Source organism: Sphaerodactylus townsendi, linkage group LG02 (assembly GCF_021028975.2).
Source record: "Sphaerodactylus townsendi isolate TG3544 linkage group LG02, MPM_Stown_v2.3, whole genome shotgun sequence".
Taxonomy (NCBI): Eukaryota; Metazoa; Chordata; class Lepidosauria; order Squamata; family Sphaerodactylidae; genus Sphaerodactylus; species Sphaerodactylus townsendi.
The window spans coordinates 113828992-113856851 of record NC_059426.1 but is presented as its reverse complement, the minus strand read 5'-3'; the positions used below and the strand labels follow the sequence as shown (position 1 = coordinate 113856851).

General features: G+C 40.8%; 1 protein-coding gene across 2 annotated transcripts; it reads left to right on the top strand.

Annotated features, from left to right (window-relative positions):
• Window positions 1-5112: 5112 nt before the first annotated feature.
• On the top strand, window positions 5113-26869 carry SYT13 (synaptotagmin 13). 2 transcript variants are annotated; one of them, XM_048486967.1, is made up of 7 exons: window positions 5483-5602; window positions 5707-5916; window positions 15493-15712; window positions 17910-18044; window positions 18530-18843; window positions 23861-23990; window positions 24430-26869. In XM_048486967.1, the coding sequence occupies exons 2-7, from the start codon at window positions 5914-5916 to the stop codon at window positions 24732-24734; spliced, it is 1107 nt and encodes a 368-aa protein (XP_048342924.1). In that variant the 5' UTR covers window positions 5483-5602; window positions 5707-5913; the 3' UTR covers window positions 24735-26869. The 2 variants fall into 2 exon arrangements, with proteins under 2 accessions (XP_048342923.1, XP_048342924.1); XM_048486966.1 differs by lacking the exon at window positions 5707-5916 and having other exon boundaries at window positions 5113-5602.
• The last annotated feature ends 991 nt before the right edge of the window (window positions 26870-27860 follow it).

Below are 27860 nucleotides of genomic sequence, written 5' to 3'. Positions count from 1 at the left end.
GGAAGAAGAGGTTCAATGCACGTACCATGTTATCTGTAGTAACTGGGTGTCAGAACTAGGAACTTTGACTGAGGAAACTGGACTGTGAGGTATATGGGCATATCATTGTCTTCTAGCAGCATATATTAGATCTTTCCAATTTTAACATAGAAAAATCCTGTACTTTTTGCACAATAAGTCAAGTTTCATGACTCATGGCCCTAAAGACATCTAGAATAGACTTGCTGTTCTTAAGTTAGATAGAGAATATTTCTCAAGAGCCACTGAGATGTTCGGTGGTGACTCATAAACATAAATGTGTGTCTCTCCATTCTATTTTCTTAATTTTGTCCTTGCTAGTTATTAATTCATTCATCCTTCCCTTGAGGGAAAAATAAGCTATTCTGCAAGGCCACACACAGTAATATCTCCAAGAATGCTGTGGCTGTGTTCCGGGAAAGAGTGCGGTGTGAAACTGTGCTATGGAATATAATTGTAGCACTGTAGTAATAGACATGTGTTCACATCATTTCTGTTTCTCATGTAATAGTGTTACATGAGGGTTAACCAGAAGATGTGGGATCCATGAAGTGACTATATCTATCAGGCTCCAGTGCTGGAGTAACACAGAGTCTCCAGGTTATCGTCTATGTTAAGGGTTTCCCTTGGGAGAACTCCTGTGGAAGTATTTGAAGCTCAACTGGTCCAGTTTTTCATAGACCTTTGACATGGTTGGGAGGTGGACAACATGGCTGAAGAGCAATGCACCACTTTTTGGTCATCTTATGTATAACCACCACAGAACTGTTTAAAATATGTGCATGGCTGAAAAACAGGAGCAGTGGGGTCATGTCAGGAGCAGTCGGGCCATGTTATGGGTTCCTTCTGGGAATCCTCCATCAGACCCTTAACTCCTGCTGAGACCTTGTCTGTCAGCTGAGCAGGTCTTTTATAGACCTAGGACATGGGTGGGAGGTGGCCAGGACATGATACAGTGTTGCCATGAGTGAGACAACCACCTCCCCTCCATGTCAGAGGTATACAAAAATCCCTATAAAAAAAAGCAGCATTATATGAGGTTTCCTTGTAAGATGTACCTGGAACCAATCAGGAAAAAAGCAACATTTGATAAAATAAATTTCTAATTGTAGATTTTGAGCATTGTGTGTGCTGTATTTGGAGTCTTAACAGAAAACTCTGGCAACAGTAAATAGAAGGGCAAGCTTGAGAAGAACTTCCATTTTTAGAAATGCCCCGTATAAGAGGGTATTAATACATTCCTTCTATTACTTTTTAGTGTGATTTATTTTATTATCTTCAGGTATAGTCTATGTCTGTTGCTGAGACTCAAGGCAGATCTCACAGCTGAAAACAATAAGAAAAATAAGAGCTGACTTGGACCCTGGGAATTTGACCTTCCAGTCCCCCAACCCCAGTGGCCCTGCACAGACATTAAATAACCTCTTTCTAGTTATTGAAAAAAATCCTCCTGAACAATTCTGTTTTGTACATTCTGCAGAATGATAAAAAAAAAAGGGGGGGGGTTCTGACCTCATCAGACAGGCCATTTCACTGGGGGAAGCCACCACTGAGAACTTTGGGGATGGGCAGTTCTCAATGTTACCCATTTGCAGGGTGCTCTGAGAACAGAGAAACTCTCATGTGGTTTGTGGTTGGTTGATTCCCCACAGTCAATTAATCACGTGATACTCATGCGAAATATCAAGGTTTCAGCAAGAACTCCCCACTGCTTAACTGCCAAACACGGATTCACTGCGGTTCTGGTGCTCCCTTTCCCCCTTATCACGTGTTTTTAAAGAACCTGCATAGAAGTGCACCTTTTAAAAAAACATGCACCAAAACCGGATCAGTGGGGAGGATCAGGGGACAGAATCTAGATTTTTTTCCCACTGTTGGGAAAACTGTGGAGCCTTCCAGCCAATCAGAGAACAGTGGGCTGTGTGCGATGCACACGCAATCCTTTTAAAAAAATTTCACGTCAATGGCAGCTCCTTGAAACGTGGCTGCATGCAATGCAATTTCTGTGCAATGCAATTTCTGTGCCAACTGTAAACTAAAATAAGACTTTCATGCCAGCGCAGCTGCATGGGTAAAGAGTGCCAAAAAAGTTGAAGCCATGCATAAATGTAGCTTCTATCTACACATGTGCGTGGTGATGTAACTGCACAAAAAAGTAAAAAAAAAATCCCGCCCCAACACAGCACAACAGCCAGTCAGGACGAGGAAGGAAGAGCTGCTAAGCAGATTGCACATTCAATTGTGTGTTCATGGGGAGTGTTGCATTGCTCGAAACTGTGATAGACATCGAGGTCTTCACTAGACACACGTTGCAGTGGGGAGGGAGAAACCGTGATGAAAAGGTGCTGTTTCTTTTGTATCTGGCTTTAATTTCTCAGTGGGGAAATGGCCTTTGACTTCTAAAGCAGTCATAGGTGATCTCTTATTACAGATTGTATGTAAATACATTCTAGGACTTAATTCAAGTTCTTGGGAACTGGACTCTTCACTCCTCTGGAATAGTTTCAGGTTGAAGCAGCAGAATAAAGGCTTCGGGTTCTTCCCAGAGATACAGGGAGAGTACAAGCAGTGCTGATGATCTGAAGTAATAAACAAACTGTGAAATCCTAAGTGCAGTTATACCCTTTCAAGCTCATTAACTAGGATAGCTCTGCAAGTAAATCCCATTTTCTGAAAAGACAATCATTTGAGACTGCAACAAGCTACTTTGTCCCTTACGGTATCATAATCTTCACAATCAATGAACTGATTTATTTTCACTTCTGATGCTATCTTTAAACTTCTTCTTCCCCCTCTTCCTGGATGCATTTATTTGTTTTATTTTATAAAAATTATATCTTGCCTTTCTGCCCTCACAAGGGCAACCAAGGTGGCTATTTTCCTCTTCTGGATACACAAACCTGCAATGGTTGCCAACATACCTGAAGGAAAATGTCCTGTGCCTTTAATACAGGGTTAATGTGTCCTAAATAGGAGGGTTTTTTGATGCTATAGCGGTAAATGATATCACTTGGTAAATAACACCCCACTAAACCCCTGCTATGGGCTTTATCTCCTCTTTTGTTTGTGGAAACTATTTATTTTAATAACTTTCATATCCCACCTTTCTGCTAACAAAGCACTCAAGGCAGCTTCCATCAAAGGTCCAAAAAGTCACTGATCCACGTACTCACCTTTCTAAAGGAGATGAATCATGCACTTTCTCACCATAAACTGAACTAGGCTGAGGCCGTTTCTGCATGGCCCAAAAACAGCACCCTAGGGATGGTAAAAACAAAGTCTCCATAAGGAGAGCCTCTGTGGTTCGCAGCAGCTTCCGGGCTGCCCACATGAGACCATGCAAAAGGTCCTGTGGCTCCACCAGTATTAATTATGCTGGTGGACAGCCGTTTCTGCCGCTGTGCAGAAATGGCCTAAGATGCACCAGACAAAATTCCCTCTTCGGAACAAGTATGAAAACTGCGGGTTTCTGTTCCGATGTGCCTTTGGTTATCTTAACAATTCTGTAGATGTGCCATATCACAGAAACAACACTATGATTGGGTATTGTATCGTAGGTAGGACAAATAAAAGGAAACATTTTTTTCACAAAACGTGTGATTGGTGTTTGGAATATGCTTCCACAGGAGGTGGTGATGGCCACACACCTGGATAGCTTTAAAAAGGGCTTGGACAGATTTATGGAGGAGAAGTCGACCTATGGCTACCAATCTTGATCCTCCTTGATCTGAGGTTGCAAATGCCTTAGCAGACCAGGTGCTCGGGAGCAGCAGCCGCAGAAGGCCATTGCGTTCACATCCTGCATGTGAGCTCCCAAAGGCACCTGGTGGGCCACTGCGAGTAGCAGAGTGCTGGACTAGATGGACTCTGGTCTGATCCAGCAGGCTTGATCTTATGTTCTTATGTCATATGGATATTTTCATTCACATCTTGGTGCAGCACTACATGTGAAAAAGAATCTGGGAGCCTTAGTAGGCCATAAACGAAACATGAGTCAGCAGTTTGATGCAGCGGCCAAGAAAGCCAATGTGATTTTGGGCTGAATCAATAGGAGTATATTGTCAGGATCGAGGGATGTAATTGTACCTTTCTATTCTGCATTGGTTAGACCTCACCTGGAATACTGTGTACAGTTCTGGGCACTGCAACTCAAAAAGGATATTGATAAGCTGGAACGGGTCCAGAGGTGGGCATCCAAAATGGTAAAAGGTCTGGAGTCCATGCCCTACAAAGATAGGCTTAGGAAGCTGGGGATGTTTAGTCTGGAGAAGCGAAGGTTAAAGGGGGACATAATCGCGATGCTTAAATATTTGAAGGGATGCCATGTCAAAGAGGGAGCAAGCTTGTTATTTGCTGCCTCAGAAACTAGGACATGGAGTAATGGATTCAAAGTGCAGGAAAAGAGATTCCACCTAAACTTTAGGAAGAACTTCCTGACTGTCAGGTCTGCTCGACAGTGGAATTCACTGCCTCGGAGAGTTATGCAGTCTCCTTCTTTGGAGGTTTTTAAACAGAGGCTGGATGAATATATTTCAGGAGTGCTTTGATTGTGCATTCCTGTAGTGTGTATTCCTGTATTGTGCATGTGTTCCTGTATTGCAGGGGGTTGGACTTGATGGCCCTTGTGGTCTCTTCCAACTCTGTGATTCGATGATTCTATGATCTGTGGATGTGATGCTTTTCTGCTAGCTCCAACAACTGAGTTATAGAACTGTGCATTGTGACCTTAGCAAGTAACATCTTGTGGAATATAAATAGATCCCACCTGCACCAAAGGAAGAATAACATGTTTATGTGCCCTTTTCTGCACAGCAGAATTATGTTGGCTAGTTCTGCTATCACTTGCCATACCATTCTGTCTAGTCAAAAAGGGGGGCATCTGAACTGAGCTGCAAGCTAGGCAAGTTGATGTTATTTTTAGCATGATTTTTTGAATTGAAAAATGCTAACCCAGCTAGGGAGCATGAAAGGTACCTTGCAGTAAGCCCCTCCAATAGACTCACTTTCTGTGAGTTGGCCAGCATGACCCACCCCCTTCTTGCTGACGTCTGACTCCTTTATCGCACATCAGACTTTTCTCGGTGGAGTCAGAGAATGAGCTTCAATGAAAGCTGACTGCTTGCAGTCTTAAAGGGACTGCAGGCATTAGAACGGCTGCTTCCTCTGCTCCTGTTTGCCTTCCCTGGAGTATTAAGCTAGGAATACCACCAGGAAGAATGGGGAGGTTTTATGATTGCCTTACAAAGCAAGAGTGAGTCATTAGTCTCTCAAGAATCACTTTTCTCTAGGAACTGCCAGAGAGAATCTATTGCACTCATCCAAAGACGCTGACACCAGGCTGAATTCTGCAAGGGGAAGAATGAGAATTGAGCTGCTTGAATAAAGTTGTGGCTCGGAGACAATGGTTTTGTCTGTCCCAATGATTGCTCTGGGGGCTACCTTGGGGACTGCTACCAGCATCCTTGCTTTGTGCGGGCTGACCTGCTTGTGCAAATGTAAGCGACCTGGAAAAGGACCCTCAGACAAGGAACAGGACCTGGACCCTGAAAATGCCAAACCCACTGTACTGCAGACAGTCCAGCAGGTAAAGCACATTGTTGAATTCACTCTGCTATTCTTTCCTTGATTCAGAAGTACAGTGTGTGATAATGTGATTTATAGCTATGTTTGTAATGTTTCCGTATACAGGAAGACTTCAGGGCAGTGAAAGAGACAAAAGGAGAAGGGGGCTCAGGTGGCTTGTGGGATTCTCAAAGCAACAGCCAGCTTTTGTTTCATTAAAGGTGAAGTCGGTGATGGAAAAGATAGGAGGGAATCACCATCTGTCTGGGTGGTCAGACCAGCTTTGTTTGCGTACAACCAAAGCTTGATCTTCAGACAGAAAAAATTAAAATCATGGTAATTGCATCTGAATATTTTATAATACCCACTGATCTTTCCACCTTCATGCACATAGGCTTTTGCTGCACAGGAAAAGCTTGTTAGATTTGATGAACTGTCATATAATATATGGAATGGTAAATGATGGAAATATACGAGGCATTTCAAGGTGTGTTTGGGGAGATTTCAAGATAAGGCAGTAACAATGATAGAAACCCAATTATGACAAATGTACTGACAATGGCGGTGAGTCTACTGTTGCTCCACCATGTGAGCTGAACTCCAATGATCAGAATTCATTTTAGCTATTGCCAGATCTTCTTGACTAATCTCCGTATTTGATTAAATAATGAATAAGAACAAAACAACCATATAACCTATGACATAGAATGAGGACAGACCATTAGTGTTGGAAGCTGGACTTTAAATATAAGGGCTCAGATTCTACCCCATTCATTTTGTTAAACAGGTATGAGCAAATCTTTTTCTCGTAGCCTTGGTTGCTGATCCAAAAAATTCATGTGCACAGCCTATTTCACAGGACATTGAGGAATGCTTTTGAAGTAAATAGTAGTTTACATTCTTAGATATTCTGGGTATAGATCTCTAACAGTGCAATCTTATGTAAAGATGGATTCCGCACAGGGCAAATAACAGGTGTAGGGCACAATACAAACCGATTTTTGAAGGGGACTTTGCACAGGTCCCGTCCCCAAAACAAGTCTGCCCTGTTTTATTTCCCTCAACCCAGGATTTTCAAAAATTGCTAAACCAGTGATTCTTTTGCAAAATCCCGTGTGAACAGCCAGGCAGGAGGCACTTTATTTCCCTCCCTTCTAATGCGCTGTCCAGAGTCAGGGAAAATTCACCTGCCACAGCAACATGTTCATTATTGCTCTGCCATTGCAGGGAGGTTTTTTCCTTTTTAATTTTGCATGTTGCATATGCGCAGCTACACAGGTGCAGAAGATCATATTGTGGGATGATTGGCATGCCTGAGGGGGTTCATTTCTGTATGCCTGCACAGCTACGCATGTGTTGCAGGAATTTTATTTTTAAAAGAGAGAGAAGCATTCCTCTGTGGAAAGGCGTGAAAGCAACCCAGATTATTTCTATGGGCTCCAATCACTGCCTGCACAGCACCCATGTGAATGTGGAAAAGGAAAACAGGTTATACATATGCTGTGCGGAATCCACCAGAGTTTCACCTTTTAATCCCATGACTTCAAAGAATTTAGGATGGTGTAGCTCTGTTAAGATTGTACTATTAGTTATAAAATTCAAACAACTCCCTGAATTTCTGAACCTGCTCTCAGGTTGGCTATAAACTCGTAACACTTTGTGATTTCAATTATATATTGTATTTGTTGGCATTGCCGTTAGTTATATCCTTGCTCATAAGCATGTGATACCACTTTACCACTTTCTAATGACTTATTTTTGCTAGCTGTCTCTGAATACAGAATAAGGCTAAAATGTAGACTAAGCACAAAGCTCTGAAGTTCTAGCAACAACAACACAAGCATACAAGATTACCCTTGATGAGATCTGTCCATACAAGACTCATTCTTCATTTTCCAAGTCCTGGCCCCATGTCCCCAAAAACTTGCAGTTATCATTGTCCTTTTGATTCACCCACCAAGGAATTCAGAGAAACATTTCAGCTCTATAAAACCTTTGTGAGTAAAGTTTAAAGCAAGAATTACTTGCAAAGGTCACCCCTCTTGATCTTCATAGCTCAATGGAAAAGTTGAACCTGGATTACCGATATCTGAATGCTCATGCTCCAGCTAATATGTAATTATGAAGTCCACTGTTAACAGCTGCACTCTTGCATGCCTTGCCTTGACCTTCTTGTTTGCACAAGTCTTCAGTGACCTGGGGGAAATGAGGAGCAAGGTCTGTACCTTATAGGACTTTGTAAAAGGCAGAGACATAGTTCAGTCATAAAGCATGTGCTTTGCATGCTGAAGATCTCTGGTTTAATCCCTGGCATCTCCAGTTAAAAGAAATGTATAGCAGGCCTTGTGGGTGGTGGTGGTAGAAATCTCTGCCTCATTGTTGAGAGATGTTACTGCAGCAGCTATACTAGCTCAGTGGTCTATGACATCTTTATATGCTCACTGTCCCATTATCTTCAGCAAAACATAAGCAGCCTGTCATCCCTAATATTCAGTACTTTTCATAAACTAGGTGCTTTACAATCCTAATTTCACATTCATCGACTACTGTAATGCAGATTATTCACAAAAGCCCATGAGCTGTTAAATGGAATCCATCAAGGAGCAAAATCACCACTATTTCCTATCCTTTTCAAACCATTTTGTAGTTCTTGAGATTAGGGAACAATGTCTGTGCATTCCAATCTTTTGGGTAATTCCCACTGAGTACTGGGAAGCTTGTTCCAAAAAAGCTTGTTAGATTTGAGTGGTCATACTTAGTGAGCATTATTCGACGCTACAATCGCTGTGCATCTGTGGCTGGCATCTTCAGAGGATCTGATGCCAGCCACAGATGCAGGCGAAACGTCAGGAGACAATGCTGCTAGAACACGGCAATACAGCCTGGAAACCACACAGCACCCCAGTGATTCCGGCCATGAAAGCCTTCAACAATACAGTGTTTACAAGGTTGCAACCTAATTTCCATGTCAGCCCACAGCATTCATACTAACATGTTAAAGTAGTCTAACCACATCCTATCATTAATCGTTTTCTGTCTTACATTTGGCATGACATCGAGTGGCATGAGAGATCTGTCTGTGATGCTATATCTGCAGTAGCTTTCAGTCTGATACTGAAGGTGGAAAATGTCCTCAGATTATTTCCCTGTGTGGTTCTGATATTTTCTCTTAGAATAAATAACATTTCTATTTTGCCCAGAACAAACCTTCCTCCCAAATGTGTGTTTTAGAGTCTGAGTCTCTAATTGTGTGGGAGGTACTTTTCATCCATTTCTGTTTTTATCAGTACCTCCGCCCATCACCTACATTCTAGCTGTCCTCCAAATAACATTATTCCAAATAACATTATTTGGAACACACATTATCAGGCTTGTCAATATTCAGGACAGTGATAATCTGACAGAAGACAAGTTACCTATTAACAACAAGTACTGCCACTGCATTTTGAAATGGGCAAATTGGCCTACAATTTAGAGGCTTGATCCAGTTTGGGTTGATGTTTATTCAGCCTAGCATACAATCTCCTTCATTGTTACTAGTCCCAGAGAAGAGAGCTATAGGTTTACCAAAGCCTTGCAGTTTCGATGGGTGTCCCTTTATCTGTAACAACTTTAACATACAGAGCTCTTACTTAACATACATTTCTTGGCCCACAAGAAGAGGTTTTCTTTTGAAATCATCAGCTGTCATATATGAGAAGGACAGCTTGCAGGAGGCACAATAAAGATAAGCAAATTCAGCTAAAGAAAGGGTAGATTGGTCCCTAGATGCTTCTATATGGCTCTCATGGTGGTTGTCAGTTGTTATACATTAATACATTGCCTAGTGGAGTGTCTGGCATTTGGCTGTAAATTATAGTAATCATAATTGTTTGTTTGTTAGTTTTGATATACCACCCGATAAGGGCTCTGGATGGTGTACAGATCAGTAAAAACACAGTTATGTCTAAATTTTCAATTCATATTTGTTTTGTGATTTTCAGTTCAAAATTATCCCAATTCTACTTTCAAGATATACACTGCAAATACGCAGAAATTCACAGATTTCCAATCAGTCCAAATGCATATATCAGAGCATTTGTATTGTTGCTTGCAAACAGTGATGCATAGAGTGGTGAGATTTTGGCCATTTGTACCAGTCCATTCATACAGCCATTTTGGAAAGAGTTTACATTTTTAATCATAATTTCAATTTGTTCAATTGAAATTAGCATTTAACCAGGTCGAAACCAACTTTGTGATCAAATCTAAAAAGATAAGTTTTTTTTAAACCCTGATTTTCATTTGTAATTTTATGTGTGACATTTTATTGCCTGCAGGCATCTATGACTTCTTTTACAATTTGCAAAAGATGTGAACAGGCCAGCACTTGGTAAACTGATGCCTACTGTCATTCCATATTCCTTGGTAGATATGGTAGAGAGGATGGCCAGCCTAAAGTATGGGTGTATGACACAGGCAATGGGATTCTGTGTAGTATCCATTAAAAAAATGTGTTACTAATGCACAAATGATGACATTCCTATATCTAGTACATACATAATGCCTCATGAAGGATGAATTGAGTTACGGTTTGGATAATCATGCATTACAGGCCTCTGTATGCTCGAGACTGATAATCCCAAATCCATGGGAACAAAGATGCTACCCCTGTGTTTGCTGGTGTCCATTTGCTTCTTCCTTAAAACACCTCTTTCCCAAAGCAAAAAATTAATCCTGGCTTTCCTCTGCCTAATCTGGGCAGCAGGTTATTCAGAAGCCCTCAGGAAGAATATACTTTGAGTCAGCAGAGGTGTCTATTCATTACTCACTGTCACCACAACCACCAGCAGCAACATCAGCACACTATAGCAGGCAATTTGTGCTGACACTTACCATCCTTTCTCAACATTCCAGAAGTGACCACTGCCTCAATAGGGTTGGAACCCCTGCACTAGATCTATTTCACTTCTGAATCCTGGGTTCTGTTACAACACAATAATTTTTTGTTGATTGCTATGACTCCTGCTAACTTTTACTTCTCAAGTATAACGGAGAGGTCAGGCCAGTCTTATGTGCTCTAGCAAACCTTGCCACTGAGGCAGTAGCTATCCCTGTTCCTTAATCATGACATAATGAATTATTCTTAATGATACTCAAGAGATCCTTGCTCTGCTTACACTGCTAAACATAATTGTTTAAATACATTTCTAGTAAGGGCATAAAACTCTACAATCTGTTGCCTCAGGGCAATTGCTTATAGGATTGGATCACAAGATAACAGATAAATGAGCAGAATATACCAGTAGATGGACTTTTGGTAAAAACCTAATGTATTTGTATTGTCGAAGGCTTTCACGGCCGGAATCACTTGGGTGCTGTGTGGTTTCTTGCAGCCAAAAGGACTTTCAAAACACCACAGGCTCACCGCATCTATAACCGCCTAGAACATACGCTTTTACGTGAGAGAATCCACACCACCCGCAAAGAACCTGCAAACTTAGACAGGGAGTTATTAGTCCTTCATATCAATACCAGCCAAAAGATGAGTGCACAAGACTGGGATAAAATTGACAACTTCACCTACTGCAAAATGGAGAAAGACATGGCTGACCACACTAAAAGGCAGAAACTAAAATTCGACAAATGCCAAAAACATCAGGTGAAACCTGTACTGGACACATCAAGGACCATCATCAATCTGACTGAGAGGCAACTCTCTGAGGCTGAACTATCCATCTTAGCAAAAGGAGGCAACTTTGCTGTTACCACCACCAGAATTCCAGTAGAAGCCATCATCGGCTAATGTGGAATCAGCGATTTATCATCTCCCCTGAGGGAAGAAGAGGGAGTGAAGCAAGAGAGGGAAACAGCAAGGATTCTGAGAAAGGCCAAACTTGCCTCCAGCAACATAACAAGAAAAGAAAGAAAATCCATCCAAGACCTCAGTTCAGATCCAGAAATCATCATTCTACCAGCAGATAAAGCTGTGTAAATGCCACGGGTTATCATGGAAACAGACCAATACAAAGAAAAAAATCAGACAAACTTTTGGACCTACCACAACATACAAAAAAGCAAACAGGACCCAAATCCAACAAAATCTACCAGGGAAAACCAACACCTTGATTAAAAACTCCTTCAATTGATCCAATCATTCGCAAACGCTCTCTGCAAATCTGAAGCTCACCCTCCTAGACTCCTAGTATGGACTCCCCAAAATCCACAAGGACTCCACACCACTCAGACCTATTGTGAGTGTAATTAATCTCCTACATATGATTTGGCAAAGTTTCTGGTCAGATTAAACTGCAAATCCATATTGGATCTTACTTACACATTAAGCATTAAGGACTCCAACTCAACTTCATTGAAAAATCAGCAAACTCTCAAACTCAACCCCAATGACAAACTTGATCAGTTTTGATGTGCAGTGTCCCTATTCACCAAAGGTCCCCATAACAGACACCATGACACTCCATTAACCAGAAATTCCCAAAAGACATCACAGTCCCTGTTTCAACATTGTCTCACTACCAAAGCTACTTCCAGTGGGATAAATGAATACTCATGAACAGAAAGATGGGGTAGCCATGGCAGTAGCCCTCTCTTGAAGGCCCTGTAATAGCTAATTTTTTATATGGCAACATTTTTTGAGAAACAAGCCCTGAAAAACAGCACCAAAAACGCCCACCTTATGGTTCCGTTACGTCGATGACCCATTCACCATTTGGAGCCAAGGATAAGAAGAACTAAACAAGTTCCTGGACCATATCAACAAGATCCACCCAAAACATCCAATTCTACTATGGAGAAAAGCAAATGAAGGAAAAAACTGCCATTTTTAGATGTTTTAGCTCACCAATTCAAAACCAAAAAACCAGCAATTGGGACACACAGTATACAGAAAACCTAACGCACACAGACAGATATCTACAATAAAAAACCCAATCACCATCCAGGCCAAAAAAAGGAGCAACTATAAAAACTTTGGTACACATCATGCGCAAACAGAATCTGTGAACCTCACCTCCTACAAGATGAATTGAATCACCTAAACAGGGGTCTTCCCCTACATGGCTAATGGTTACTCTAATACAGAAATCATGAAGGGCTGCAAGACCAAGGAACAAGCCACATGAACAAAGATAAAGAGCCATCTAGAGGGGAAAGTGTTCTTACCTAATAAGCATCAAGGGAACCACTTGGATCGCATATAGGGAAAACTGGATGAAGAAGCACAACCTACAAACAATCTACAGAACCCACTACAGAAAATTCAACAGATGCTACTGTTCAGCAAAGGATAAGAGGGATCCTTTTAGCTACTGCAGGAGCCTATCGTGACACCATGCAGCTGTGGACAAGCTCTCACATAGGGAACCACCAAACGCGAGCGCACAGACATCGCATCAAAGAGCACGAAAAGGTGACACTGGCAGACTATTCTTCAGCCAGAAAAATCAGCAATAGCAGAACACATGATAAACCAAACCTGGACATAGAATATTATTTGAAAAAACAAGAATTCTGGACCACTCTGAAAGTTTCACTCACGGTCAGACTCACACAGAGAAGCAATTGAAATCCATAAGCACATGGACAATTTTAACAGGAAGGAAGAAACCATATGAAAAATGAACAGAACTTGGCTGCCAGTGTTGAAAAATACTAGAGTCAAGACAGTGTCTAACCAGCTCCACACAAACACAGGATGACCATAGACAAAAAAGAAAACAAAGGCCAGGGATACTTCTATTCAGATGCTCCCACCAGTGACCTTGCTATGTCCAGTGTTACGCCCAGGCTATAGTCTTCATTGTTACTCATACTTCTATTCAGATGCCCTCAACTATTGACCTGGTTGCCTTCTTTGTTACTCACAGACAAGGTTTCTCCACCCACCCTGGACACTCCAACAGATATATACTCCACTTGCTTTCCCAACATCAGATCCTCTGAAGATGCCAGCCACAGATGCAGGTGAAACGTCAGGAGAGAATGCTGCTAGAACACGGCCATACAGCCCGGAAACCACACAGCACCCAACTAATGTATTTGCTTGTATATTTTACTGAAAATAAGTGCACCTTGTTTTTCAATCTGAGAGGAAGGACCAAGGCTGGTTAGTTTGCTCCCATTCTTAGTACTTGGCTGTTCTCAGGCTGAGACTTGAAAGAATTTTTTTGCCATGTCTTTATGCCATCTCCTGGGTATCAACAGTATCCTCAGTGGGCTTGCAGACTGGTATCCAAATGATCGAGCTCCAAAGCATGCTTCCTCTATGGCACTGCCTTCATGTATTATTAACAGGACAGCAAAGCCTAATGAAACACATTCATTACAGTTAGGGAGATGTTCTCATCCTCTCCATTTAAGCCTAGCAGTGACTGTGACTATAATAAAAGAGCAATATCCACATTTTCAGAACTTGTCACATTAAGTGGTTTGAAAGAATGGTAAAACATTGATTAGTAGCAATCGGAGTTCCTACTTTGATCAGTTTTACCAGTTTTGTTAAGGGCTCTCACCTGTTGAGTTGCTTTTTCTGATGAAAGCACGACCTTCTATACCCACAGACAGTAAATCTCTGAAAACCAGTGCTGGAAGGAAACACTGGCCTCTATACTCTGTTAGGTGGCCACAGTGTAACAGGATGGTGGACTAGATATGTGACTGTTTTGAACCAGCAGGGTTGTTCTTATCCTTTTTTCCCAACCTTTCTCTATGTGGAGAGAGAGTGCCAAATGAGGCCTCCTCTCTTAGCACACAAATATTCATGCATACAATGTTTTCCATACAAATGAGAAGCCATTTTCCTCTTTCACTAAATACAACATCAAGGATGTTAGATATGCGTGTGCTTCATTAAGCTCTTAAAGGTGATTTATACTGCCTTTTAATTCAATTATTTGCTTGGGCTATTTTATCTGTGGCATTTGTCTGCTTCAATAAAAATATCTTTTGTAAAAATGTTTTTTTAAGGACTCAGCAAGAGTCAGCTACCTGTGGACTGCGCTCATTGTAGCGACAGTCAGTGCTTGTGACTAATGATGCATCAATTAATGTTCAGAAGTTATACAAGTTCTTTTCTTTCTCCCCATCCCTGTCTAGGGACATTGAAACATGTGTGGGCTTTGCCTATTTATTTTAGAGTGAATCCCAATATGCAGGACTTGAGTAATTCTGCAGTTGAACATAGCCTGAAAAAAAAAAACCACACCAATGCACAGGATTGCCAGGCAAAACAACATTCATGTACTTTTTAAGTGAAATCATATGCAGATTAGCTGCAAGCAGAAGAAATCTCCAGCTATGTACGCATTTGTATCATCATCTATGATGACACAAATATCTGCATATTGCAGTTTCTCACTGTAGTTTTGCAGACACCCCCATCAAAACAAAAGAAAAAGAAAAAAGGGAAATGGCATGTGTGCAACATCATCAGACAAAACAAACTTCATTCATGTGCTTTTAACAGTGAAATGGTGTGTGGATTAGCTGCAAGCAGAGAAAACCTCTGGGGCAAACCTTCACCAAATGGCGGAGGAAGGAGAATCTCTGTAGCAGCAGTACACAAAATGGTGGGCGCAACTATGAAACTGGCAATAGCTCTATTGGCCAGCAGCCAGGAAAAAGAACTGTTTTGGCTGGCAACGCTTGTGTTCTCCACACAGAGCAAACACAAAAAGTCAAAATGGATCTTTTAAAAACTTCTGCAGGATGTTTTATGTCTGCTGTGAGGAAAAGGCCACTGTCAGACAGTGTGCACTGTACTGAGCTAGATGAACACCGTGGATTGCTGAATTAATTTGTCAATGATGTGTTGGTCTTATTGAGTATCTTGTACACTGAAGAAGCCCATCTTTATCCTTGTGAGGAATTCTAATTTAACACAATAAGAATAATGTGGTGGGTTGTTTATTTCAGATCAATGTTGAGAAGATGACAGAACCTGTACAGCCAAGGACAATCCTAAAGTTTCCCCACATCTATGGTCCAAAACCAGTTGTGACATCTTCAGAAATTGTTAATTACACAGACTACACCTTGAAGACAACAAAAGAAAAAATCCAGGGGAAACTTTCAGCTCTAGATGAGAAAAGGATAAACATACAAGTCAATGAGGAGTTAGTTCTCCCTCAAAATGGTATGCAGCTTAACAAGCCATACATTATTGCTTCCTATTAAAATTATTGACCATATTGAATTTCTTCTTTGACCAATCCCAGCATAAGTAGGTCCAACTGGCAAGATAACAATTTAGTTTAAATTTAGGTGTGGGCTTAACACCGTATCAAAATAAAGCTTCACTGCAAATATGTGACTTATCAAGACAGTTAAAAGTATCTGCTTTTGATACTTGCAGCTTTGAACAAATTCTCTGTGTAATTGGTCAGATCAGCATTTTTTCCTGATGGTTCATCATCATTGATTTATACCCTCTCCCCCAGTCATCCTTTTAACAGCACAAATCTATTCTAGTAATCATGCCAATCATTGTGCTGTCTTGGGGATTTTCCAGCAGGCATAGTTTTGCTTCTGTATGATTCAGATATAAATTTATTTTTAACCTTAAAACGGTTTTCCAGCCTCCTCAGGGCAAGTGCCACTATTTCAATTACTTGATTCTGAACCAATGAAGAAAGTAGTTATGTGTTTCAGGAAATACTGGGAGAAGACCATGTTTGTATAGTGACCGAAGGAAAGCAGTAAGCTGAAAGTCTTTAATGCATGGAGCCATAGACTGCTAGGCATAGCACTGGGTATTCTTTACACCAGCCAACCATATGCTTTTGCATATCTGCATTGATTTGCATTCTCCTAACAATTTATTCTGTTAGAAATTAATTATGTTATTATGAAAGATGTTTTTATAAAGACTATGATGGTGGAGTTCAGATGGCACTTACGAGTATCAGTACTGGAAATAGTTGGTCATTAAAAGAGCTTTGGGAATTGCATGGGAGAGGAATTGTGATTGATGTTGAAGGACTTCATCCTTGATCCCAGATCCCTGGAGGGCTTCATTAGCTCCACTTGGCCAGCAGCCAGTGTTTGGAGCAACCATACTACTGGACCTTTGCCTTTTAATGTTGGATGCAAAGCTTGTCTTCCACTGGTATAAGGGTGCTTTCACCACCAAAGGAGTGTGGGAAGAGATTTTAACTGATTCTACCATCTGATATTGACTCCTACATCAAACTCAGCACTATTCCTGGGAGGTCCCCTGGTCTCTTGAAACATGATTTCATATTCTATTGGGTTATAGCAAGAAGGAGTAGGGAGGATGATCCATTCTGCAAGAAAAGCTTCACTTCAGTGTCCACAGATTTCTAAAATTTTGTCTGCACAAATAAGACTTTAACAGTATATGCAACATTATACTAGGTGCCATATTCTGTCCTTGTTTGATAAGATCATGGAAGATGAAATATATACAAGTCTGATGATTTAGCACAGTAGACTCTCAATGATTCTGATTTTTGGAGTGATGATATAAAAGTTTATCTGTTAAGAGCAGTAGAATATGAAATCTGGCCATGAAACTACTTTTATGAACCCAAGAAGACTTTAAATGTGCATTTCTCAAAAAGCAGTTCATAAAAAAGGGATGTATATAGATGTTCAAAAATAAAGTAGGAGGAAACTGGGATATTTGAATTTTTGCCACCACCACCCCAAAAATCTGACGAACAGTTAGATGCAGCTATAATTTTTTTTAAAAAAAAACAGAAGTGAATGGGATACAATACCTCTAGAAGAGAGGAGGATTAACATCTTGACAACTAATGTCTTTTGAGAATAATAATTAATTCTTATGAACCATTCTTTTTTTAAAAAAAAAACCCTGAAAAACAAGCAAGCATTTACTGCTGATCAGCTTTAGTTTTCATTTATTCTGTGTCAAATCTGCATTTTCAGTTTCTTTTGAAATCTGGCTTTCTATGCAATAGTCATTAATTTGGAAGATTGGACACTTTAATTGTTATGCCAAAATAATTTGCTATGGTGTCATTATATCATGACATCATGGCATGTTGTAGCAGTGTTGTAAGCATTAAATTATGCAGAATTCTCTGAATGTGATAAAGTGATACTACTTAACTGACAGAATGGAGAAACAGTCCCTTGGTCCTGAATTACAAACTTAATAATTTTATTTATCCCAGAGTCAGAGATCTCAGCACCGTTAGTAGTATGGTTGCTCCAAAACTCTGTTCTCTCTATTGAAGATGTAGCTGTATCTAACTGTAGCAAATAGGCAGAATAAAACAGTGTCACTAAATAATGCATTTGGCTGAAGTATAACCTACTTTTTATTATCACAATGGTATGAATTGCAGGTGAGATGAAGGATGTGTGTGTTACTGAACGTCTGAGTCCTGAGACAGTTGCTGGCAGCAACCAGGTCCCCCAAATTCGCTATTCTCTTGGCTATGACCAACAGAAAGATGCGTTGTGTGTGGCTTTCCTTGGAGGTAAGGAGGCCTTATGCCCTTGAATGTTATTGGTCTAAGTAATGTTTCATATTAAAAATATAAACTATAACTGAGTAAGGTTTGCTATTAAAAAAGGCTGACTGAGGTGGGAAAGACTGGCTTGAGTGCCATCCCAAGTTAAGCCCTTCTAAGCCCACTGCTTTCAATGGACTGCTTAAATTGGCACTATAAGAAACTCAGTGAATCTACAGTTCATCCAGGATTTGAATCCAAGATTCAAGTTTACCCTAGTTTCTATGGTTCTCTACAGGTAGTCACCAAGCCACTAAAAAACTCTAGAAATGAGAATGACACCAAGCATGTTCAATCATAGTGGGCAGTTTCCAAAATTGTCACTGTACAGTCTATGTATTTTGTAAAGGTCAACATTTTAAAATTTTAAATCAGAAATTTAGAATGGAATGTCATTTTGGCACTGCAACCTTTTCTGGTCTTACAGTTTCAGTCTTTTCCTGGTCTCACAGTTATGTATGAAACCACAGCAGGAGAACAGAACAATGGCTGTGACTACTACATCCTGGGCACTTTTGTGAGCAGGTCTGGCTTGAGGGAAGCCCAAACTGTGCTGAAAAAGAAGCAGTCACACATCATCTGGGAGGAAACTCTGCTGTTCCCATTAAAGAAGGAGGAGCTATCTGAAGGGGTGCTGACACTCACCCTGAGAAACTGTGACAAGTTCTCCAGGCACAGCATTGTTGGGGAAATTAAACCAAGTCTGGCTAATATGGGAGAGTCATATGGAACAGTGCAGTGGGAGAAACTGAAAACACCTGACAAGGTATTTGATCAGTGAAATTCTTTATTGGAAGATTTTATTGACATAAATTGGGTTAGGATAGGGGAAGGGAATATGCTGGGTGCAGAAACACCCCTCCAAAATGGGTCAGTAGGAGACCATTTGGCAAACAAAGTTTGTGGAAGGCACTTCCTTCAGTGAAACAGAATCTTTCTGCTTCTTCCCTCCTGCTGCAGCCTAGTGAATCCCCCCAACTGGTTCTTGCCCCCAGGTGCAGAATTTGGGGGGGGGGATCTGGGCTGCAGTGGGAAAAAAGGAGGCAGGAAAAAAAGTCCATCCTGCTTATAGAAGTGTTGACTATGAAGAACCTCTGAAGATGCCAGCCACAGATGCCGGCGAAACGTCAGGAGAAAATACTATTGAAACATTGCCATACAACCCAGAAATCCCACAACTTCAGTGGGTGTTCACACATTGGCTTGTTATAGAACCATGGAAGGGGCCAAACAAGCCACATAGTCCAACCTCCTGTTCAATGTAGGATCAGCCTAAAGCATCCTTGGCAAGTGTTCATGCAATCACTGCTTGAAGACTGCCAGTGTGTGTTTGTTGTAAATGAATATCTTTACGTATTTGCAAAATTTGTATCCTTTCTTCCCCTAGAAGGACTACTGAGGCACCTAACAATTTAAAACACATGATAAAATGCCATTTAAAAACCATTAAAATCACCCAAGCCCATCATTAAAACAATTAAAACAGATTTAAAAATACATATAAAATAAACACAAGTAAAAGATTGGTTAGGTAGGACATTGGTTATCATTCATAGTGACAAGTTTTCAACTTAGTGTATTTTTATTATATGTGGAAATTATATGTGGAAAAGTCTGTTCTTGTTCAACCCACCCTTTTGTTGCTGCTGAGTTCTGATCAGCTGTGCAACTTATGCTGTTAAGTTTGCTTTCTTGCTGAAATGCTTCGTTCTCCTTTGGTTCTCATGATAGAGTTTGCTTGCCTAGGCCTCTTTCTTTCTTTTTCTGCGATAAAGCTTTTTGTTGCAATGAATTATTAGAGTAAATAATAGAAAGAGGTGCACGTGTGTTTTTTTGTAGAACTTTACTGGATAACAAATGAAAAGAATGAAAGCTTATGCAGGTAAGCAGGATAGGGTTACTGTTCTTCATTCCCAGCCTTGGCAGGGTGGGATTTAGGAGCAGAAACTGAGGTAATGGATTGGGCCACTGGGTTTGGGCAGGGCTGGAGATAGCTGTCAACCATTCTTAACTGAAACAAAAACAGCAAACTAAAGGGACAGAAGTAAATGAAACGGAAAGTTAGTGACATTTCCAAAACTAATGAAATATATTCTACCATAAGCGTTCATGAGTCAAAAGCTCATTTCTTCAGGTGCTATGAAGAGTTCATCTAGAGTGGGGAGGGCTGTGGCTTGGTAGCAGAGCACCTGCTTGTCAGGCAGAAAGTCTCAGGTTCGATCCCCAGCATCTCCAGTTAAACGGATCCTGTAGCAAGTGATATGAAAGACCTCCGCCTGGGAGACTGAAGAGACCACCAGTCTGAGTGAATGATACTAATATTGATGGACTGATTCACTATAAGGCAGAGTCATGTGTTTGGAACCACTTGTCCATTTTGGTCCACCTGCTGTTAATGCACACTTTTTTAGTGCTCGTATTTTGCCAACGTGGTGTAGTGGTTGGACTCTAATCTGGAGAACTGAGTTTGATTCCCCACTCCTCTACATGAGTGATGGACTCTTATTTGGAGACCTGGATTTGTTTCCCCACTGCCACACGTGAAGCCTGTTGGTGACTTTGGGTTAGTCACAGTTTCTTTGGAACTCTCTCAGACCTCACAAGGTGTCTGTTATGGGGAGAGGAAGGGAAAGGAGTTTTTAAACCCCTTTGAATCTCCTTACAGGAGAGAAGGGGAGGGTATAAATTCAAACTCTTCTTTCTCTTCTACCCTCATTTTTATAATTGAAAAGCTTCTATAAGCTTAGTGGGTGAAATTTTGTTTTTCTTTACTTACATGACATTAATAAATTCAGCTTTATAGTTCACAGCATTCAAATTTATCACCTTATATAAGAGAGATGAATGACACATGCAAGTATTGCATCAAAATAATGAAATGGACTACAAAGACTTAAAAAACCAGGCATTCAAAAGTTCAACAAATGGACTGTGTAAAAGTGCCTGTTGCTGCTCCCCTGGGTGCCAATTTTTTTCCCTAAAATTAGCTTTGGCCCTGGGAAACAGCACATCATATTGTCATGGGCTGCATATACTGTCTCTCCTAACAATAACGGACCTGTAACAGCCGCAGAATATAGAGTTTGACTTCCAAGATGCTGTTTCCAGTTCTGAAAAAGATGCTTGTATTGGCAAGAACAAAATAGTCCACCCACCCTGGGGCAAATCCAGGACTCAGAGTTAGCAGGTGGCCAGATTCACCACTGGAAGCAGATGGCATCTGTCAGTTCAGCAGATGGTCCCTGGGAACATAAAATACTAAGAATGCCAAGAAACTGCCTGTGCGTAGTAACTACTGCAGATAACATCCAATTATATCAAGAGGCTGACAACAACATCGTTCTGCAGTATACTCAGCTTTCCATACAGACACCCACATGACATGTACTCTGAAAGGAACAGGTAACAGGCTCAAAGAAGTGCCCTAGTTATTGCTGTGGAAGATATGTAGTCTGCATCATTGGGAACCTGAGAGGGCCAGCCATTAGTCAGACAGTTTCAACAGAAGTCCTAAATCATTCATCAAGAATTAGAGGAGGAGAGAATGAGCAAGGGAAGATCAGAGAGAAAGAGAGAGGGATTACTTTTGTCAGTATATTTCCAAAAATGAGGTTCTTTGAATTGGTTTAAAGCTGGCCATGTCTCTACAATACTGTGAAGAAAGGGGAGGGGGAGCCAAAGGAGAGCTAAAGGCCATTCATTTCTGGTGCAGACACAGATTGATGCTTGCCATAGCATAAAGGCTCCCACAAATTTTTTCTTGCTGGCTTATTAATAATAAACATATAGCGATGTGCTGCTACATCCAAATGCCTCTGACTCTGAAATCTCATGCAGACTAATTAGTTGAAATTGAGTTGTGCAGGGGTGGGTCAACCATAAGACATGTAGCTGCCTCAGCCAGCATTTTTTTGTGCCAGGGAAGGGTGCAGAAATTAGGGGTGGGGAAGGAAAGGAGAGGGAGAGAGATCTGACTCAGTTGTAAAATTCTCCTGCACAAGGTCCATGGTAAGGAATGGGAGCTTCCCAAGCATTATTTCAATGTCACTTGTGCAAGAATACATTCTGGCAGATGGTACTCTGTGATAGAAAAGATGCCATTTGGGACTTCCCACATCAGGAACCAAATAGATTGGTTCAGGCTTGGTATTAAGCCATTATGATTTGTAACATCCCTTTCAGATCTTAATGACACTGGACTCCATAGCATTGATGGAAAAGGGAAGCACAGAATAGACAAGGTGGGAAGTTCATGTCTCTTTATTTGACTTAGGCAAAGTCTCCCTTGGGCATTTTGGCCCTCCAATATCCCACCACTGCTAAATCCTAAAGCACCTTCACCTGGTCTAAACCAATCATCTATTATTTGTTTGATGGGATATTTAGGGCATTTATTTCTGGTTTTGTGCCAGCTGACTCCTTTTTGATAGGGTCAGACACAGTGAACTTGAAGTGATCATACGTGTGTATCTTTATGTCATCTTTTCCTAGCCTTTTTGACAGTTTCTTGAAGCTTGGCTCTTTTCCCCAATTAATATAAAATCATTCTTTTCACTGATATGAAACAGAGCTCTTCAGAGCATTCAGTCAGTTCTGAACAGTACCTACCATCTCCTACTTCAAGAAAAGTATTGCTCCTTACAGAGATATTCTAGACAGCTGTTTAGAGGTGAGATTGGTAGGCAGCCATAACAGGTTTGGGGAATAAGGGTATGTGAACAGCATTCAGTCCTTGAGCTGAGGTCATGAGGAAAATTCATCAGTGATTCTTTTTCTGAGTTTTGTATTTGTTCACCTAGAGTTTCCCTGGAGATATGTCTGTGCTAGGATTTTTTAAAAATGTAAACTATTGAGATATGTTTATTTACTAATAATATACAGAAAATGCACTTTGTCTCTCACTTGAAAACAACAGAAACAAACCTTTACTTTGTTTGCACTGCCCAGTTGAGTGACCCTTAAGATAAAATGTCTAGAATCTATCCTATCCCTATGTGACTGTATTTCTATCCTATCTTTCCAAAAACCTTACCCAAGGCGGCTACAGAGGGGTGCTATCTCCTTATTCAATCAACTAATCAGTCCAAGTAGTCCCCTTTTTTGAACTTCAGCTCATGGTGACATTTCTGGTATAGCCAGGTCAGTTAATAGTAAAACTGGGATCCTGCAATGAGATTAAGTTACAGGAGCATGTACTTAAAAAAAACCCCCTCTGTTCCTTTTCTTTTCTCAGATCCTTTCTGACCCTTTTACACACACGCACACACAAGGATACTTATACTTTTTCTTTCCCCTTCTACTCACCTTCCCTCTACTTCTACAAGTTGACTTCTGTTCCTTCCAGGACATGATATTGATTCCCAAGTGGGAAATAAAAAAGATCTATCATCAGATTATTCTGGGTTACATACAAAGGGTTAGGTACAATGAATAAGAGAAGCACCATGCCAGGGAGATCAGATTGGTAAGGGGTGATGACAAATATTTAAAAAAATCAATAGCACCATGAGGGGAAAATGTGTTCATTTAAAAGCTCTCCTTTAAAGAAATGGTACCTCAGCAGAGTTAAAGAAATTGCTCACAGACACAGCCAGGAACCTAGAGAAAAAAATGTGTGTGTGTGTGTGTGGGGGGGGGGTAAACAGGTTAAACTTTTTATACAGAGTTCTCTAAGTCTCCTCCCTGCTGCCTGCCCCCCCCAGCCTTTCACAGTTGATCAGTTGTCTACTTTGCACTGATAAAATCAGAAGATGAACTTTCCATTCCTTTCTTGTTTGTCTTAGGAGCCCGACACAGGCTATGGGGAAGTTCTTCTTTCTATCAGCTACTTGCCTGCAGCAAACCGGTTGCTAGTGGTCCTCATAAAAGCCAAGAATCTTCATTCCAAACAGTTGAAACAGCTTCTTGGGAAGGGTGAGTGAAAAACAAAAATATGGGCATAGGTTGAATGATGCAAACCAGAGTAAACTGTGTGTGAAAATGATGCTACTTTCTTTCTTCAGCCATCCAATGGGACCTTAGGCAAGCCCAGAGCCACAGTCAGTCCTTCATGCTAGGTAGAACTGCCTGATTTCCAAAGGGAGCTTCAAAGATATAAGTAAACCAACAGAAACTTATCAATTGCATTGTAATTCTTCCCATTTGTCAGTATACCCACTTAAAACACATTTCGACTACTTCGGCATCAAACTGGTGGTATTTGCCCCACTGGCCAAGAGTTACTGTGCTGGAGTATATTAGTATTTACCAATAACTATGACAATTTTAGGCAGCCAGGCAGAAATGGCAGACAATGCTGACTCATGAAGGCCAATCTCTAGTAAATGACCAAATGTCCTCCCTTTTCCTGCAGATATATTTGTGAAAGTGATTCTAAAGCACCAGTCCCTCAAGCTGAAAAAGAAGCAAACAAAGCGGGCCAAACACAAGATCAACCCAGTCTGGAATGAGATGATTATGTTTGAGGTGCCCCAGGATCTGCTGTGTGCCTCCAGTGTGGAGCTGGAGATGCTGAGCCAGGATGGTGATGGACAGAACCACTTATTAGGCAAATGTAATCTTGGCTTGCATGCAACTGGCACGGAGAAGAACCACTGGGAAGAGATGCTGAGGAACCCCAGGAGGCAGATAGCTATGTGGCACCAACTTCACATGTAGCAGTGGAGGTAGAAATGGAGCTCAACCCATGTCCAATAGACTGGCCTCATGGCATCTTGGAGGAATGGGCCCATCCACAACATGATTGAGCACAATGTTTGTTGTAATTATGTTTTCCTTTGTTTCCTGCTTTATTGTTTCTTTTCATGGATTGATCCATTGTAAGGAGCATTTTTCAGATGCCTGGAGGTTACAGGAGGAAAGGTTCTATTCCTAACTCTTGTCATTTTCATTGGATACTATGGAAACTGAATGTCCTTGACTGCAATTGACAGATGGGTTGGTCTCTTCTGCTGTTCCTTCACAGAGCTTAAAGCAGTAAACATGAAGCTGCAAGTCTACTCCCACCCACCTCTGGCACCAAACAGAGCCACATTTGACAAGCAGAATCAGGCATTCTGAAATATTACTCTAAATACACTGTTCGTACCTGTCCTGTACATGTTTTTGGGATATCCTTTCCACAGATGAACAGAGAGTGATGGCAGTGGCACAGGGGATGTGGAGAATCTATTCAGATGTTTCTTCCTAGTCATGTTGCTTATTTATACTTTCATTATTTTACCCCATAATAACTTACACTAAAGCCAGACAACAATGAGAAAAAGCCTGTAGGCAGGCCTTGTCTGTTGTTGCACTATTTTTTCTTGCTTCTAAGGTATAATTGCTAGGGGCATGTATTCAGCTAAAGCTGAACAGAAAAAAAAACCTTATTATTTTTGTGGAATTTCCCCTCCCACAAAAAGGTGGCAGTTTAAAGAGATCCCAAAAGCGGTTCCCAAATCACGCCAAAAAAATTCAGCATGATTCGGGCCACTTCAGACCAATCTATGTCCCAACCCAAAAAAGGCAATATTAAGATTCAACTTTTTAAAGGTTTTTTTTAAAAAATGTTGGGACTATTACACCTGAAACGTACTGATTAAAGAAAATGGTGCACACCCCTATAATGATTACCTAAAAACACTAATGATAGACATGGTAGTGAAAACATATCCAGAATGCATTCACAAAAAAATCACAAATAATCTATATCCAGAATGTATTCACAAATAATCTATAATCTATCACTTCTGCTTGGGCTGGTACCTCTTATGAACTGGTTGTATACATGATAGAGTCTTATGATAGCAGTTCCACTGTCAAAGATATGTGCTTTTGCAAGGTACCTTTTTATTTGCACAACTTCCCCATTTCCTTTTTGATTGAACAGCACAGAAATAAGAAAATGGGAAATTACTAGCAGAATGTCTCTTTAGTTTGCCATCCTAAACATGTTTCCTTAAAAACAGAGCATGACTGGAATCAATGAGAACTACTTTTGACTAAATGAGTTAAGGACTGAACTGTACTTTGATTGGCATTGTTGAACTCAAAGGACTAGAGGTTTGTTTATTGCCAATGAACATGAAGCATGGGGGAACTCTCCTATGAAAGACAAATGTCCTTGACTGCAATTGGCAGATGGGTTGGTCTCTACTGCTTTTCCTTCACATACCTTAAAATAGCTGCTACAGTCTTGTGCCTATTCCATTCTGTTAGCTTTGAAAGTCGACAACATCCAGGCAATGATCCTTAGAAAACTCAGCTATTGCAAATTTTGAGCAGATAGAAGCTGCAGTTCAGCATACTGGCTTGCTCATGAGCTGCTCCTCTGAGATCTGGACTCATTTTTGTCCAGATAAACATTTGCACAGTAATATCAACCATCCCCTTTATGTTGGTTTAGCCAGGAGTTCTAAGAAGCAAGACTAATTGCAGACATTCTTCTAACTTAAAAAAAAATCTGTTACAGTTGTGATAAAATTGTCAGTGTCATTCTCTGCAAAGGACAGATAGAAAATTGAATCACACCTTTTCTCACTCTGTCTGTTTGTGCTTTTGAAGAACAATTTTACAGTGACATCTGTTATGAACCAGCATGTCATCAAAGATGGAGTTCTAGACTTGGACTGAGAAAATAGAAATGGGTGGCTATGTTGATGTGGATGATGCTATGCCACTTGCACCAGTCTATCCTCCAGAGTTGTTGAGAGAATAAGAACATAACAACACAAGAAAGAGCCTGCTGGATCAGACCAGAGTCCATCTAGTCCAGCACTCTGCTACTCATAGTGGCCCACCAGATGCCTTTGGGAGCTCACATGCACGATGTGAAAGCAATAGCCTTCTGCTGCTGCTGCTCCCAAGCACCTCGTCTGCAAAAGCATTTGCAATCTGAAATCAAGGATGATCTAGATTGGTAGCCATACATAGACTTCTCCTTCATAAATCTGTCCAAGCCCCTTTTAAAGCTATCCAGGTTAGTAGCCATCACCACCTCCTATGGCAGCATATTCCAAACATCAATCATGTGTTGCATGAAGAAATGTTTCTCTTTATTAGTCTTAATTCTTCCCCCTAGCATTTTCAATGTATGCCTCCTGGTTCTAGTATTGTGAGAAAGAGAAAAAAAAATTCTCTCTATCAACATTTTCTATCCCATGCATAATTTTATGGACTTCAATCATATCCCCCCTCAGACGCCTCCTCTCCAAACTAAAGAGTCCCAAACGCTGCAGCCTCTCCTTATAAGGAAGGTGCTCCAGTCCCTCAATCATCCTCGTTGCCCTTCTCTGGACTTTTTCTATCTCTTTGATATCCTTTTTGAGATGTGGCGACCGGAACTGAACACAGCACTCCAAGTGTGGTCGCACCACTGCTTTATTTAAGGCTATGACAAACTTTGCAGTTTTATTATCAATTCCTTTCCTAATTATTCCCAGCATAGAGTTTGCCTTCTTCACATTCCCATGGAACTATCAACTAAGATGCCCAAATCCCTTTCCTGGTCTGTAACTGATAGCAAACTTCACATGCATGTGAAGTTTGGATTTTTTGCCCCATGTGCAAGAATAACTGGGACAGCCTCATGAATGCTGCATTGAACACTGAGAAGAAAGGACTGGGTACTAGTTAAATATAATATCTGTATGTGGGAGTATATCCCAGTGTTAAGTTGATGTACAGGTTTCATTTCCAAATGTACAAAATAATAATCTGCCACTATCCAATGTTAAAATCAATGAAATTAATGTTGTACCAAGAATCCTAGTTAAAGGAGGATGAAGGGATGATTACTGAGTC

What these genes read in the sequence shown, in the direction of transcription:
- SYT13 (XM_048486966.1), top strand. Translation starts at nt 5,420, where the DNA reads ATGGTTTTGTCTGTCCCAATGATTGCTCTGGGGGCTACCTTGGGGACT. An exon ending in GTTAGTTCTCCCTCAAAATG is followed by an intron (nt 15,713 to 17,909) that starts GTATGCAGCTTA and finishes TATGAATTGCAG; the next exon opens with GTGAGATGAAGGATGTGTGT. An exon ending in AACTGAAAACACCTGACAAG is followed by an intron (nt 18,844 to 23,860) that starts GTATTTGATCAG and finishes TGTTTGTCTTAG; the next exon opens with GAGCCCGACACAGGCTATGG.